At 41.9% G+C, this 15,114-nt stretch overlaps 1 protein-coding gene across 4 annotated transcripts in view; it reads left to right on the forward strand.

Annotated features, from left to right (window-relative positions):
* Positions 1-14,437, forward strand: part of KLHL20 (kelch like family member 20) — a 30,918-nt gene extending 16,481 nt beyond the window's left edge. For all 4 annotated transcript variants that reach the window (XM_027463317.3, XM_027463318.3, XM_038182828.2 and 1 more), the window contains 9 exons: positions 2,883-3,041; positions 4,250-4,344; positions 5,565-5,680; positions 6,065-6,248; positions 7,383-7,526; positions 7,696-7,829; positions 8,411-8,619; positions 10,177-10,283; positions 12,524-14,437. In XM_027463317.3, the coding sequence (XP_027319118.1) occupies positions 2,883-3,041; positions 4,250-4,344; positions 5,565-5,680; positions 6,065-6,248; positions 7,383-7,526; positions 7,696-7,829; positions 8,411-8,619; positions 10,177-10,283; positions 12,524-12,608 (1,233 nt within the window). In that variant the 3' untranslated portion in view covers positions 12,609-14,437. The remainder of the gene's footprint in view (positions 1-2,882; positions 3,042-4,249; positions 4,345-5,564; positions 5,681-6,064; positions 6,249-7,382; positions 7,527-7,695; positions 7,830-8,410; positions 8,620-10,176; positions 10,284-12,523) is intronic.
* Positions 14,438-15,114: the final 677 nt, after the last annotated feature.

Raw genomic sequence — 15,114 nt, forward strand, 5'->3', positions numbered from 1 at the left:
CTCTGCTTGCTCTGCATTTCTATTCTTCTGCATTTTTTTTTCGGGAGCAGGATGGTAACCAGATGGTTGTTTATTTTCAGTACTTGGTGGTTTTAATGGTTTGAGCAGTGCTCTTCTTATTATTACATGAGTAGGGCATGCTTACAAGCCTCTAAATAACTTCTTAACAGCATAACAATTTTGTATTTGAATGTTTTAGCATTAATACTTGCAGCTGGCTGCTAAGAGCTGCACACTACGGGGTTCTTTTCTTTCGCAGTTTCTCAAAGATAGCTTCCTGTGTTTGTTTTCCCTGTGAAAGCACACACAGGCAAGTTTTGCACTCTAGAAAACACTCTCCTCCTCCAAGATGATGTGAATTATGATTGACTCAACTAAATCATGGCCTCTGGAAAACAACAGCTCAGATTAGTTCACTGTTTGGCCTGGGCAGGCTTTGGTGTCCCTTTCAGTACTCCAAGAGTTTTGCTGTTCTTCATCCCTAACGCTCCCCTCTTTGCTTTCAGTTGTTTCTCTGCAGCCCGTGTTAATGGTGGTCCTTGCTGGGCTCGTGTTTTGGCCTGGTTATTTTCCATCTGGAGAGTGGATTGGTGGCCCCTGATGTAAGCCAGTGACTTGGCTACTTAAGCATCCTCCACTGTGGAGGTAGAGAACGTTAGAAAATGTCCTCTGCAGAGGCTGTGTGGTCATCGTTCTTCCAAGCTGGCAAAAAGAAACACGAGATGGGAATTTCCTGAATGGCAATGTAAAATATTAAGCACTAGGCATCCGGCCAGCCCATGCAGTTACTTTGAGTGCAGTCTGAATTGCTTTATGTCCTCTGCTGTGCTAACCTCTAGATCTATTAATTTTTATGTGTATTACTGCATTACATCATTAACTTCTCGGTGAAATGTTTTTCCAAGTTTTCTGTTTCCCTCAGTTTAATATGTTGCCTAAAACCCCTAGTGAATCTTGTGCATGTAATGTGAAATGGTTCTATTAACAGCTCCGCTGTGTGAGAACAGCCTTCGTATTTTTTTTTGTTTGGTCTCTGACATCTGCGTGAAGGGAGAAAATCCACGTAAGGCTGAACAACTCGTACTTTATCAATAGACAAAAATTGCACTCTGTATTATCTACTCTGACACTTATTCGAAGTGCAGCAGACAACACGAGTACTGTACACTTCCCTGATTTTGTTCACATTTTGTAAGCAAGTCACTCAAGCAGACCACTAATACTAGTCAGATAATTATTAGTGTCCTGATAATTAAGCCAAAATAAGCCGAAGCATTTTGAATAATTAGTTTTACTATGTAAACTAGCGAGTTGCATGGCAGTAATAGGTTGGTTTGCAGAAGCGCTTACAGTGAGTTCTGTAGGGCTATCGATGCAGCTGGATTTTCAGAGGATGGAAGGGGTAGCCTGGATGACCGACCCTAACTCGTAAGTGTTATTTCCAGAGCTTCCATTTCCAGAGTCTGAGACAGTACTTAAACTGTCAGGGTAAAATTAGGAGATGGGGAGACTGGAAAAATGCTGATACAGACCTTGTGAGCCACCCTGTTGGCAGGCTGAGGCTGAAGAAGTGCGTGGGCCCACCTTGTGACTCTCACTGCCGCTGAAAGCCCACAGGATCCCAGAACAAAGTCTGGTGACTGATCTCATTGTTTTTTGTGTTCGTTTTTAGCAGTATTTGTTGTTGCCAGTAACTGGGCAATTTCTGCACATTTATTCAGTGCTTTTAAGCCATTTCTTTAGGTAATTAAAAGAACTGTACATGTAATTGCTGTTGAGATAATGGTATCATTATGAGCATGGATTTTTCTTTCATTTATGCTGCAAATCATAGCATAAGTCGTGCAATTCTAATGTGGTTGCAAATTAGAAAGACAAGCCAATATTTATCTTCTCTCACTGAATCTCTCGGATTACAGGCTACAGACTGGAAATGCTCATGGGGAAGTCGAGCTAATGGTTATCAATCAAACCTTTTCTGCAATTCTTCCCCTAGCTTCTTGCAGCTTTGCCATCTACCTGGTACCTGTGCGGAAGACGCAGTGGTGTGCTAGCTCTGCAGCCTCCCGAGGTATTCTGCAGCCTGGTGCACGCGTGCTCTGGGCTGTGCTGTGCGAGCCGTCCCCCAGCAGCAGCCAAGGCCTCCTGAGAAATCGGTCGCTGTCTTGGGTACCGAAGGAATTAACGCGTTTGCAGATTGTCAGTGGCTTGAATTTCACAAGGGATGAGTCCTTAGGAGGCTCTGATTCCCTCTTAAGTGCCTTTGGACTCACACGTGCTCTCTCTATATTTAAAACCAACGAAAGAGACGGGATCAAATGAATCGGTCTCCCTGTCCAGAAATATTTTCTGTTCTGCCGCAAATTGGCATTCAGGAAGATTTTCCGTATTCTTTACAGTGCCTCTGGTAACTTATTTCTGAGACTTGCTTCTGTGTTCTGCTTTGGATTCCTTGTGAATAGATCCTCTCTATTCTGATGCTGCTTTTCAGTCAAGCATTTGTCACCTGCGTAACCTGATTTTTACAAGTGGTGAAAGAGAAGGCTGATTTTAAAGAAGGGCTTTACTTTTTTTAAATTTTGGAACCTGATCAGTATGTTCTGTGGTTTAACCCTTTAAAAGTGTCCTACTAAAAAACTGTGATACTTTTTCACTTGCATCTGTGTTGCTAGGGTCTGTGTTTTGTACCATACAGCAAGCCCTTCGTGTGCTGATGTCAAGGCAGTGATGGATATTTGGGATTTCATTGGATCAGTCCCTTGGTTTCTAATTCAAGCGGGCTGTCTGTCCTTTAGAGTTGCACTGAAGTGCCAGAGTGGTGAAAGGTTCTGGTGCTTTGGGCGCTGTCCTAATTTTTTTTGCTGCTTTTTCCATTGAACCAGGTAATGGAGAGTGAGGAGTTCATGCTGCTTCCTGCCAATCAGCTCATAGACATTATATCCAGTGACGAGTTAAATGTTCGCAGCGAAGAGCAGGTGTTCAACGCGGTGATGGCCTGGGTGAAATACAGCATTCAAGAAAGAAGACCCCAGCTGCCACAGGTAGTGCTGAGCACAATAACATTTGAGACTGCTTTATCTAGGGGAAGAGTAATGAGGACTGATACGGCGGTGTAACAGCAGCATGACAGTTCTGAAGGCATGCAGTGGCACAGTAGTTCTCTCTGACTTCCACCTGTGTTAGAAGGCTTGCAGTATCCTTTCATCTAGGCTGAAAGATGCAGTGGCGAGACCTTTTAATAGGGGCTTTATTGAATTGTTTCCAGGTAGGACTTGCCAAACTAGATCATTCCAGTGGTCTGTCCAGACAAACCTGCCTGGATTGCTTTGAGTGTTGTACAAAAAAAAAAAAAAAGTGGGTAAGAAAAAGCTTGCCTTCATTTGAGGTGCGTCTTTAAGCTCTGCTGTTTGATTTATGCCACAGCCCTCACGATCTTATATTGGAGCTTGTCAGAATGGTTTTGTTGAAATGCAGCGCTTCATCTAGGCCAAGCCATTTCACAAAGAAGCACCCATTCTGACAAAGCTGTCAACTGGAAAGCCTCTGAAGTCCCAGGCTTTCTGATCAAAAGAAGCGAGAGTCTGTCTACCTTGGTGTTTTTACTTTGGAAATGCTGATACTAAATGCAACTTTATTAGGTGGAAAGCTTTTGAAAATTATTTAAAAGCAAACAAAAACCCCGCTGTCCTCAAGCTAGCTCTTCTTAATGGTGTTAAACTGTGCCTTTTTAGGCCCCTCTGTCTGTACCTGTTTGTGCTTCTGAATTCTAAGCTGTTACGAAAGGGATGTTATTTGTTATCTGCAATACCACTCACGTTTAAGAGAGCTAAATGGTTGATAAAACGTTTAACTAGTGTTTCAGGCAGGTATATTGACATCTGTATTTTTCTGAAGGTTTTCAATTGTGAGCTTATTTTCATCTGTTAATAAATCAGATTTTCATCAGTTAATAAAGGGATTGTCCCTTTTCAAAAACTGCCTGCCTGCCTTCTGCCTATCCAAACTGATATTTGGAAAAGGCAAAGGTACTGTAAGCTGAGCTATGTTAAACTCAAATGCTAGATTTCAAGATTTTGGATTGTAAATGACCGTGGATGTTTGCTAGAGAAATTATCAACTCTTTATCAAAAACTTGTTAACAAATCTTTTTTTTCTTTTTCTTTTTTTTTTTTTTTTCAATTTTACTTCTCTTTATATGTGTGTGGGAATATGTGACTTATCTACAATGACGTTCCGGTTTGTGTTGTAGGTCCTACAGCATGTCCGTTTGCCACTGCTGAGTCCCAAGTTTCTTGTGGGTACCGTGGGCTCTGATCCTCTTATTAAGAGCGATGAGGAATGCCGGTAAATCTCCTTGCTAATTTACAGAATAGGATTGTGTTGTCTTTGCGTGCCTTATTTACATCTGTTCTCTGAAACTGTTTATTTGTCAGTAGTAAATGGGTAATATCTCAGTTTCCTCTTTTGCAACTGGGAGGAGAAGAAATGCAAGACAGCATTTCCTATTTGCATAATAGTTGGTAGTGTGACATAGAGGATTTTTTTTTTTTCTTTTAAAGTTTTCAGGGAAATAGCAGATTTTGGGTACACAGGTTGACTTCTGGTGAGATACCCTTCAGTGTATTGTTTTCCATTTCACATTTTTAATTCTGTAGTCATGGCTCTTCATTGCAGCTTACCACTTCCATGGTATTTATTCATAATCTCTTCATGACTTAAAGTACTTTCTGTATGCAAAACATCTTGACTTTGATAACTCCATAGGACTCAAGGATTAGAGTCGGCTGTCTTGTGCAATGCTACTGCAAAAAAACTGTTGTTTCCTTCTCTTGTGGTATAAGTCTCACCTTTCTGGTTTTGCTGAGTTCTGCATTATCTATGAAGCACGCAATTTTTCTTTCTGGGCTTAATGTGGAAAAGCTAAAGGGATAGGCTAAACTGTTCTCTTCCTGAATTAAGCATTCATACTGGGGGAATTCCACGCTTTTAGAGGGAAGGAGGACTTTTTTTCTTTTTTGTTTTATTCAAGGGTTTGGAATATTAGGATTAGACCAGGTGACAAGTCATGAATGGATGGACATTGTGAGCTGGCCAGAGCTCATGGAGAAAATATTCATCAGAAGGGTACTATCTCCATCTATTGGTCGTGTGTGTATTATGTATTCGTGTGCTTTTTGAGTCCTGTTTTGTTCCCAGGCAAAACCACTGATTTGTTAAGTCTTAGCCTGAAGCAGACTGGGTTTTTCTTTTCTGTACAGTAAGCCTGACAAATCTCATCATTCTTTTAGTCAGTCTTTATAGCTCGTAGTATCTAATATTAAACTCCAGCCAAATATTGATACTGATCTACTTCTGTCACTGTGTAAATGACTTGTAAGCAGTTGATGAGTATTTAGGTGACAGTGCGTGTTTTAACTAGAGCTATTCATGCACTTATGTGATTTGTGAATACCTGAAGTGTACAACTGTTGCTGGCTGCTCTTGCCATCAGTTTTGGTTTGTGCTTTTTCCTTAGACCTGTATCACGTCAGCTCTGGGAATTAATATTTTCCTGTGTTGCACAGGGATTTAGTGGATGAAGCCAAAAACTATCTCCTGCTGCCGCAGGAGCGGCCACTGATGCAAGGACCACGAACCAGACCACGCAAACCCATCCGCTGTGGCGAAGTACTCTTTGCAGGTGTGTACAGCTCCTGCTGGCTTAAGTCAGGAGATTCAAGTCTGTGTTTATTATTTTTTTTCTGGTGATAGTGTTCCTGCAAGCCTAATCTTTTCCACATCTTTCTGAAGTGACCTGTGTGTTAATATTTGGAGGTTTGAGTTTAATTTTCTTGCTCACGTTATCTTTTTGGTGGTATTAATGCCACAGTACTCCCAAGCTTATGTAAATCACCTTGAAAATGACATTGTCTTCCAGTTATAATGAGGAATGAGGAACTCTGAGAGATGTCAGCCTTAAACCAGTAGCCACAAAGTCCAGAGGGATCATTTGTATGAGGCACCTGTACGATACGTGAGCTTGGTGCATTGCTGTGACACCATTTCTTGTGTTTGGTTCCTACAGTGGGGGGCTGGTGCAGTGGGGATGCGATTTCCAGTGTGGAGCGCTATGACCCTCAGACCAACGAGTGGCGGATGGTGGCCTCCATGAGCAAAAGACGCTGTGGCGTTGGAGTCAGTGTTCTGGATGACCTCCTCTACGCGGTGGGAGGCCACGATGGTTCCTCTTATCTTAACAGTGTGGAAAGGTAGGTCTTCATAAGGCCTGTATGCAAAATGCTAGCTCTGAATATTTAAACCTGGGTGCAGCCTTTTAAAAATGGTTTGGTTTTGTGAGCTGTGTTCTTTTCCTGCTGAAAACCTGAAATTCGTTGCCTACGTGGACACCCCTTCAATATTGTGTTGGTTTACTGCTGAACCAGGTCTTCACATGTAGCACCTTCTCATGTTATCCCCAACTTAATGAGAGAAGACGTAGCCTTTGGTATAAGGAAGGAATAGGCAGGAGGTGGGTTTGGCTGTAGTTGGGAGCAGTGATGATCCTGGTTAACCTTCTTCGCATTTGCTGGTTTGTTTTTAGCATTGTTGAGGAAGGTGAGGCTATGGTATGCATAGCTTCAATGCTGAGGGAAAGCATCCTGGAATTTCATTGTGGGTTGGTAACTACAGAATAAAGGAACCTTGCAAACACAGGAGGAGGAAAATAGGTCAGTTTTAGACCTGTGGAAGACGAGTCAAACAAGCTGTGTCAAGCTTCCTGTTTCTGGGAGCAGCATATGGCAGCCTGCATGGCTAAAAGCCCTGTGACTCAAGCACTCCTAGCGCTCTCAGTGTCTTCCCTTTAACAAATCCAGTGAGCTATACAAATATCTCATTCCTACCCTTCTTTCCGCATCTCTTTGTGTACTCCTGGGCTCCCAAATCATGACCCTAGCGTTACGTCTCCAATGTCCTGCACTATATTTTCTTGTCTCTGGGTTCCCAAGTCCACCTGTTTCCTTCATCTTTATCTAAAGTGCAGGTCTCACTTAGTGCTAGCTGAGTTCTTGTGTGACTTGCAGAGAACATCCAGCAGAGCAACTCTGCCTGCTGCTCTCTGCACAAGTGTAAGTTACCATGTGTCAGCCAGTCCCTAGTAACCTGCTCTCTTACGAGTCTGAAGCTTTGATCTTCAGTTTGAATCATCCAAGCTGCAGTTTGAATATCCTTGGGATAACGTGTTGGATGCATTACATCATTTTGGGATACTTCCTCAACTTAGAAATAGTTCTGGTGCAGTTCAAGCTCAAGATAGGCAAACTTTGCTGCCTCCGTACTTCCCAAGCATGGGGGAGTCTGAAGCATCCTAGACAAACAACTTGTCCTCTTTGGTGTTTTTCTAGATATGATCCCAAGACCAATCAGTGGAGCAGTGACGTGGCCCCCACCAGCACCTGCAGGACCAGTGTTGGAGTAGCAGTTCTTGGTGGCTACCTCTATGCCGTGGGTGGCCAGGATGGTGTCTCTTGTCTCAACATTGTGGAAAGGTACTTAATTTTAAAAGTGGATCTCTTAGCAGGTGCAGATCAGCTTTGGAGAAGGTAAATGTTCAAATCTCATGGGGATTTTTCTTTGGAGAGAATAAGATGAATCTTTCTGCCTCTTTTGTGAAGACGTTGATGCTTTGCTGAGCTCTGGTGTTTATTTTCCTGCCAGGTATGATCCCAAAGAAAACAAATGGACTCGAGTGGCTTCCATGAGCACCAGGCGCCTGGGAGTTGCAGTGGCTGTCCTAGGGGGCTTCCTCTATGCAGTGGGAGGCTCTGATGGAACTTCTCCTCTCAATACTGGTATGCCTTTTGCTGTCCCTCACTGCAGTCAGAGCTTGTCATGGTCCTGTTTGTTGTCCTTAAGTCTCCAGGTAGTAGTTGAATATTGTGGTGGTTATTTGAGTGTTTTCTCCTTTAGGTGTGGTTTTGCTCTATTGTTATTCACTCCATGAGCTTGTGAACCCCTATTACCTGATCGTGTGTGGTGGTTTTTTGTTTCTTGATGCTGCATTTGGCAGTGTTTCCTGAATACAATACTTCATTCGTTTGCATAACAGCTGCAAGCACATCTTTTTTTTCCCCCTGCAATAGCCCTTCCCCAGCAGGGAAGGTACCAAAGGTCAAACTACTGCAAGATGCCAGTGCAGATCATTTTCTAGCACTGCCAACTCGTTCTTGAGTGAAGATGCTTTATATGATTGATTGTGTAGGATTGGAGACAGGAGAGAGAATAGCAGCCTTTTTAGGGAAGGGAAACATTAAAGTGACAGAACAAACTGGTACGTTATATTTTTGCTGTGTGGAAACTGTAGTGCCTTTACAGATAGAGCAATAGCACTGCCTGCCAACCCTGTTGTCCAAAAATGTCACTTCCTCTGCAGTGGAACGATACAATCCCCAGGAGAACCGCTGGCATACGATTGCACCCATGGGGACTAGAAGGAAGCACCTGGGCTGTGCGGTGTACCAAGACATGATATATGCTGTGGGAGGCAGAGACGATACGACAGAGCTCAGTAGTGCAGAGAGATACAACCCTCGAACAAACCAGTGGTCTCCTGTTGTGGCCATGACATCCCGCCGGAGTGGAGTGAGTTTGGCTTGGTTTGCTTGCTTATAATGTACGTCATGTGAGAGCGTGGGACAGAGCATCATCTGAGATTTTCCTCTGGCTTCCTCTGTACTTTCACCTCTATTCTTCTGTGAGGGAAATCTTTGCAAAGAGGCAAAGCAACTTAAGACTTGAGAGTGAAGTGGTAGTTGTGTCATGGTATAGACAGCTGCTTAACATGCCTGAAGGTGGGGACATTCAATATTAGAGAACACTATTCAAATCAGTACCTGGTCTCATCCTGCAATGTGCTTTGGATGAATTTAGAGATGAGCAAACCTACCTGCCCAGAAGAAAGAGCTGGAAAACTGGGCAATTGTATTTAGATACGAACTTCTTGCTAAGCCTTTTCATTGCCTTTACATGTGTGGGAACAGGATTTTTGGGCTTTCACTTAAAATGTTGCTTCTCTTCACCAAATCATGTGGGTATAGGAAGTGACAGCGTGTTTCCATCAACTGCTAATCTTCCTGCTTTTAGTAGGCATCTGAACAAAAGATTAACACAGTGTTTTAAGTAGTCATCTTGCTTGGGCAGATGCAAATGTTATGAATATTTATCGCTGGATACTGGATTATATAGTAAAGCATGGATTAATTCTGTATGTTAGTATTTCAGTGTCTGGTGAGGCAAGTGTGAATCATAACTTGCTCAAGGACTGGTTTTGGGGACAGAATGTATATTTCCTTCCTCAAGCTTATAGTACACTGTTCAGCACTGTCCCTCTTAGTCACTCATTAAGTGTTATTTTGTTATGAATTTATTTCATATTTGCTTTGCGTAGAAATTGCTCAACAGATGCATTTGTATCGGCAGCCCTCCTGAGTTTGCTCTGACTTCCTCGGAGGCAAAACAACGAGTGTTTTACATTGTGTTCTTGTCGTCATCTCTGTACCACAATGTTTTCAGTAGAGGTGACCTTCCTAAACCGTAGAACGGTTTGAGATCTTGGTGATTTTGCACTTTTGTAGAAAGGTAGGCTGGAGACCAGGGTGCTTACAGATGGTCCAAATGATAGCCCAAAAGGAGAAGGCCAGGGCTTGTGGATGGTTCTGTTACAGTTTAAGCAAGCACTGTAGGCTGGTAGATACTCTGCGGTGTGTGTTCTCTTGTCAAGAAGTTCCATCCAGGACATGTGTTTTGGCTGGCAAAGGCTTAGGGCCTGATGTGTCTGTAACCATTCAGGCGGTTCCAATTCTTGTAGCTGGTAATACAGGGAACCTTCTCCTTTTTCTCTGAGGCATTCTCTGTTTTCAGACATATATTTACCTCTTAATGTCTTGTAATTTTAAACCCAGTATTTGGATTGTGTAGCATTCTGTATCAGCCTAGAATGCATCTAGCTAGAACATACTATTTCGTTTATCCTCTTTTCCCCAAAAATTCTCAACTGTAGATTGACTTTCCCCAAACACGGTTACTAAACCCTTTTATTAATACTTGTTTTAACCATTCATTTCAGGGCATGCATTGAGGAACATGTCTTTTCAGTACATCCCAGCTAAACAGTGACTATCTGTGATGGTTGTCTTGCAGGTTGGCCTTGCAGTGGTGAACGGACAGCTAATGGCAGTGGGGGGGTTTGATGGCACAACGTACTTGAAGACCATTGAGGTGTTTGATCCAGATGCAAACACATGGAGGTAACTAAGTTTGTGAAACAATCAAAGAGCAATCTCCAGCCGTGGCTGCTGCCACCCAGCTGGAACTGTCCTAGGCAAATTAGAAAAATGACATACACCATCATGAGGAAATTAGTGCAGTAACCAGCATGAGTTTCGTACTGTAGCTTGTTGGTTTGCATGAAACTGTAAGAAAGAGGGGTTGTATTGGGGGAAAAAAAAAGTGAAGGCACAGGAACTTCTTTCAGCTGTTGCTACCACATTATTCCAGAAATGCAGTGTAAGGCTGAGAAATCCGTATATACAAGGGGCATTTGCTGCTCACACTAACCTTGTGGCAGGCTTGCATCTCTGTCACTGGTGCCTGACTGTGAAATCCTTCCCTGACAATATGACTTCTCCATTTAAATATGGATGGAAGTTGAATGGTTTTAATATCCTGATGTCATTTACCTACTGCAGTCCCCATGTCCATGACTACAGGAGTAACGGGCAGTTGAGAAACATTTTCTTGCAAATTTCTGCTTGAACTCCAGCCATTAACTCCATTTTAGGTGAAGTGGGAGTGAGTTCTGCCTATTTTTTTTCCCACCCTGGTATTGCAAAGGGTAACTAACACTTAATGAATAAAGTCTCATTGCATCTTTTTTCAGGTTGGAAAGCCATGTGTAGGTAGGTAGGTTACTGAGACCCAGACAAAAGCTATTCATCAGTCTTTCTAGGTAAAATGTCATACTAAAACCTAATTTGTTTTTAAATGCTGCTTTTGAATGTATAACAATGAACCATACCGAAAGAGATCTTCCCCTTCTGTTTATTTTGGGCTCAGTCTCTTCTACTTCCAAAAACACGCTTGCCCTTAGCAGAACGAGCTCACAGTCATGGTGTAGAATTCAGCCTACTCATTTTTGGCTATCAAGCTGAGGCTCTGAGTTCCAAATCTGTCTGGAGGAGCTGAAATGAAATACTTTGAGCATATGATGTTCTTCCCCTTTAAATCTGGAAGGCAGCAATTAGAATTTCATCTGATTTACAAGATGAGAGAAAATCATGAAATTGCTGGTTTGTATTTCCCATTTCTTTTCTATTCGTAACTATGCTCGAAAGCAATTACCTGTATGTTTATTCCTAAATCTAATTAGTATAAAGTTTCAATCTCCTATCTGTATTCTTGTTCCTTTAGTAATCAGGAAGGATTGGAGGGAGAGGAATAGAAATTAATGTCCTTATTCTTTCTGGTAGAATAATACAAGTAAATTAATCCTTTTGAGAGAAGCTGTCATGAGAAGCAGTAGAGACCCTTTCTGTTGTTTGCTGAGCTATGGTCAATGCTTTATGAACTGCTGAGGAAAGAACAGCTGAATAGAAAGTAATACGTACTTCATATTCCTTAGCTGCATTGTTTCAGCTACTTCCAGTGACTGTAACCATGACATATATTGCATTAAGAGTTACTGTCTGGCCTGGCTTCCACGGAAGCTTAGGAGGTTGTTCAAGGTAGTAGCTTGTGGGCTTTTCCCCCTGCTTAATTTGATGTAGCTAATCAACATCTGGTCGTCTTCCTTTTCTTTGCTGAACTTCTTGCTCTGAGAAGGTTTTTAGTATATGTGTGTAGCCTGATGAGAAAATCTTCTGATACAATTTGTTAATCCCAAATGGTATTGGTAAGAATTGTTTGAAGAGCTCCTCTTTCTGCCAGTAGACTTCAGTGGCACAGAAGTATGCAGCTGAAGTGAGTAGGATACTGGAGTCTATAGGGATCAGATTTCCATGTGAAATGCAGGCGCCATTTCAGTAGCATATCTTGGAGAAGCAGATGGTGCTTGGGATGTGTTACATCTTGGTCAGATCAGCTGAATTTAGGGTATTAGAAATGTAAGTTGAATTGTAAGTGACAACCTTATCCTTGATCCAGTGCTATCCAAAACGTTAGCCCAAGGTCAGCTACAGCCTTGTAAATTGTTTTTTTTTAATCTTGCACACAACGAGACAGGGAGAAAGCAAGTGATTACACAAGTAACAGAAAACTATCGTGTCAAAACAAGAAGCAATTTTTGTTTTGATGGAGAAGGGCATAAGCAAATAGAAGTGTTTACCTTGGAAGTATATAAAAAGCCTGCTGCCCTGCTACTTGTCACGATCCGCTGTAACCAGAGATTATCAGTGGGGTAATTGTGGTTTCAAAGGCTGGTTCAGTCTTTCCCCTGGTAGCTCCATGAAGGAGGTGAAGCAGTGTGCTCACGGAAGCCTTGTCTTTGCAGGTTGTACGGTGGGATGAACTATCGCCGGCTGGGAGGAGGAGTAGGTGTTATCAAAATGACACACTGTGAATCTCATATATGGTAAGCATCGAGAGGGAAGGAGCCCCCTAGCTTCTCGTTTCTAGAAAAACTGAAGAGACTTGTTGACACTGGACCTCTTTGCAGCTCTAGTATGAACGGTCTAGACCCGATGTAACTCTTTCTTATGGAACTATAAAAATGACTTCTGTCAGAGTGTGCCCAATGGGAGACCACGTTGTCAGACTCCAGGGAACCACTGGACAAAAGTAGAAGTGTCGCTTATGTCCGTATTTTTTCTAAATAGTCTACAATTTTGAATAAACCAAACTGTAAATGTCGCTATAGTGTAAGTAATACTGATGTAAAGACTACAAGCTATAATGGGAGTCTGGCAAGGAAGAGGGTTTCCTGCCTTCCCTCCTGCTGTGAGCAGTGGATGTGGCAGCTGTGTGGTGGGCGAAAGAGGAAAGTGATACGGAAAACATTGCTTTTGCCTTATTTACAGAGAGCTTCAAAAAAAAAAAAAAGTACTTGACCTGCAAGGTGCCACCTTTGCACAGAAGCTTTCCTGTGCTCAGAGTATATTTATTTTTTCATTTAATTTGTATCATGTATTTTCTTTGTATCGCTCACAGCGATGATTCCAGCTTTTTATATACATATATATGTGTGCATATATATATATGTATTTTATATATATGTATATGTGCGTGTGCGATTTGAGTTTTGATGAGTTGATGGTTAGGGCAGGGCTATGTCCTGCAAGCTATTGTGGTTCCAACCCTTGTGGTATGTGTTAGGGTCTCTTAGAGTACAGGAGAGGTATGAAGATGGGTGCCCTGAGTATCTTTTCAGTCTTGCTAGAGGCAAGAAGTAGAACTGGAACTCTCATCTATCGACTGAATCAGTGAAATGCCACAAAAGAGAGTGAAAAGGATTTCAGGCAATGCCTTTTTAGTGTACAGTGTATGGTACAGAAGTTCAGCTTTTGTCTCTCAACGCCCCTGTATATGAACCTAGAAACAACTTGTTGCTTACTTAGAAAAATCTTTCTCACGATGCCTACTTAGATATCACTCTTTGTCTGAAGCTGGTATGCAGGTGTCATCTGTTAATTCTTACTAGCCTAGATCAACACTCCTCAGCTTCTTGCTAGAGTGGCAGACCTGCAGTCAGTGCCTGCTGTGAAAAATGCTTAGACTAGCATCACCTTAGCTGCCCTCCTGCCTCTTGTCTGTGTCTTCAGAATTCCTGTTGTAAAACACCGACTGTGACGAGATGGTAACCTCCCTTTTAGTGATTTTTATGTACTTTCTCTGGGCTGGTTTTGAGCAGGGAAAGGTCTGAGACTCATGAAAGAGTTTGGAGGGGAAGGACTCTTTGCTGGCACTGTAACTTGTCATGTTTTGGTGAGTGCAGAGGTACCCAGGGGTGGGGAGAGAGGAACTCTAGACTCAAAGGTTCTGACACGTTTGTACTGTAATTTCTATACAGAATGAAAGAAAGACCTGTTGCACCTGATGTAACTTTGGACCTTACTAAATCTGATTTTAAAAGAATAAGAGGACAGGACTGTAAATTCTTGAGATGAAAAAGGCAGTGCTGGTATCTTAAGTTCTTTAACTTCATAGTTTGATTCATGTAACTCAGCATTTTAATGTGCTTGAATATAGTAAAAATGACACTACAGTAATAAATGGGTCATTAAAGGTTTTTAAAAAGCCCCCTTTCCCCTCGAGGTTGATATTGTGTTTACATATGAAAATCATTTGCACCTTTACAAGGAAAACAAGTATTCTGTAAACAAATGTTTACATTTATCATTTATGCTTTTTTCTAGCATGAGTAACTTGTATAAATAGTGCTATCTTAATAAATTTCTTCTATGCTGTTTTTCGTTTGTTCCTTTACTTGAAAGCAGTGGTTTTATTTAGTTTGTGTACGTACAGTGGATATAGATGCTATTTTTTTCAGGTACCAGTCAAAGTAAAACTGGTTTAAAAACTCTGCTGTTTGGTGTTAACCTCAATTCCTTAGAAGCACATGATTCAGAACCAGCTTTTTTCCTGGAAGAAAGCATCCGCAATATCTTCCTAAATCTAGCTCTGCTGACTTAACTGCAGTTACCTATTCCAATTTGTGGGTAAGCCTGTAAAAAGAAGGAAGTAGCCCTTCGTTCCAGCAATGTCCTACAGAAGTCTGTAGCAGGTGCTGGACATGCTTAGCAAAGGAACAACTTTAGGGAAGTACCAGTCTTGAGAGCAGAGCACTCACAGGGAATTCTCGCAGGTTTTATATGCTCTTAGTTTGTGTTCCTAAAAGAAGGAATAGGTTAAGGCAGCTACGCTGAATTTAGAATTTTAGAAACTGATTATGCAAAGCTGCTGGGAAGAGCTGAGCGTTAGATCTTAAAATTAACCTCTGGGAGTAACAGTCTCGTTTTCAAACCAAATACAGCTGCCACTTCATGTCAGATCACCTAGTTCTGCTTACCTAGTGTTCCTCTGAATCAATATAGCAAATTTTTGTCTAAGATGTTTCCTAAAAGGAAATCAGAACTGATAGTTTTT

The sequence above is a fragment of the Anas platyrhynchos genome, chromosome 8, assembly GCF_047663525.1.
Source record: "Anas platyrhynchos isolate ZD024472 breed Pekin duck chromosome 8, IASCAAS_PekinDuck_T2T, whole genome shotgun sequence".
Lineage (NCBI taxonomy): Eukaryota > Metazoa > Chordata > Aves > Anseriformes > Anatidae > Anas > Anas platyrhynchos.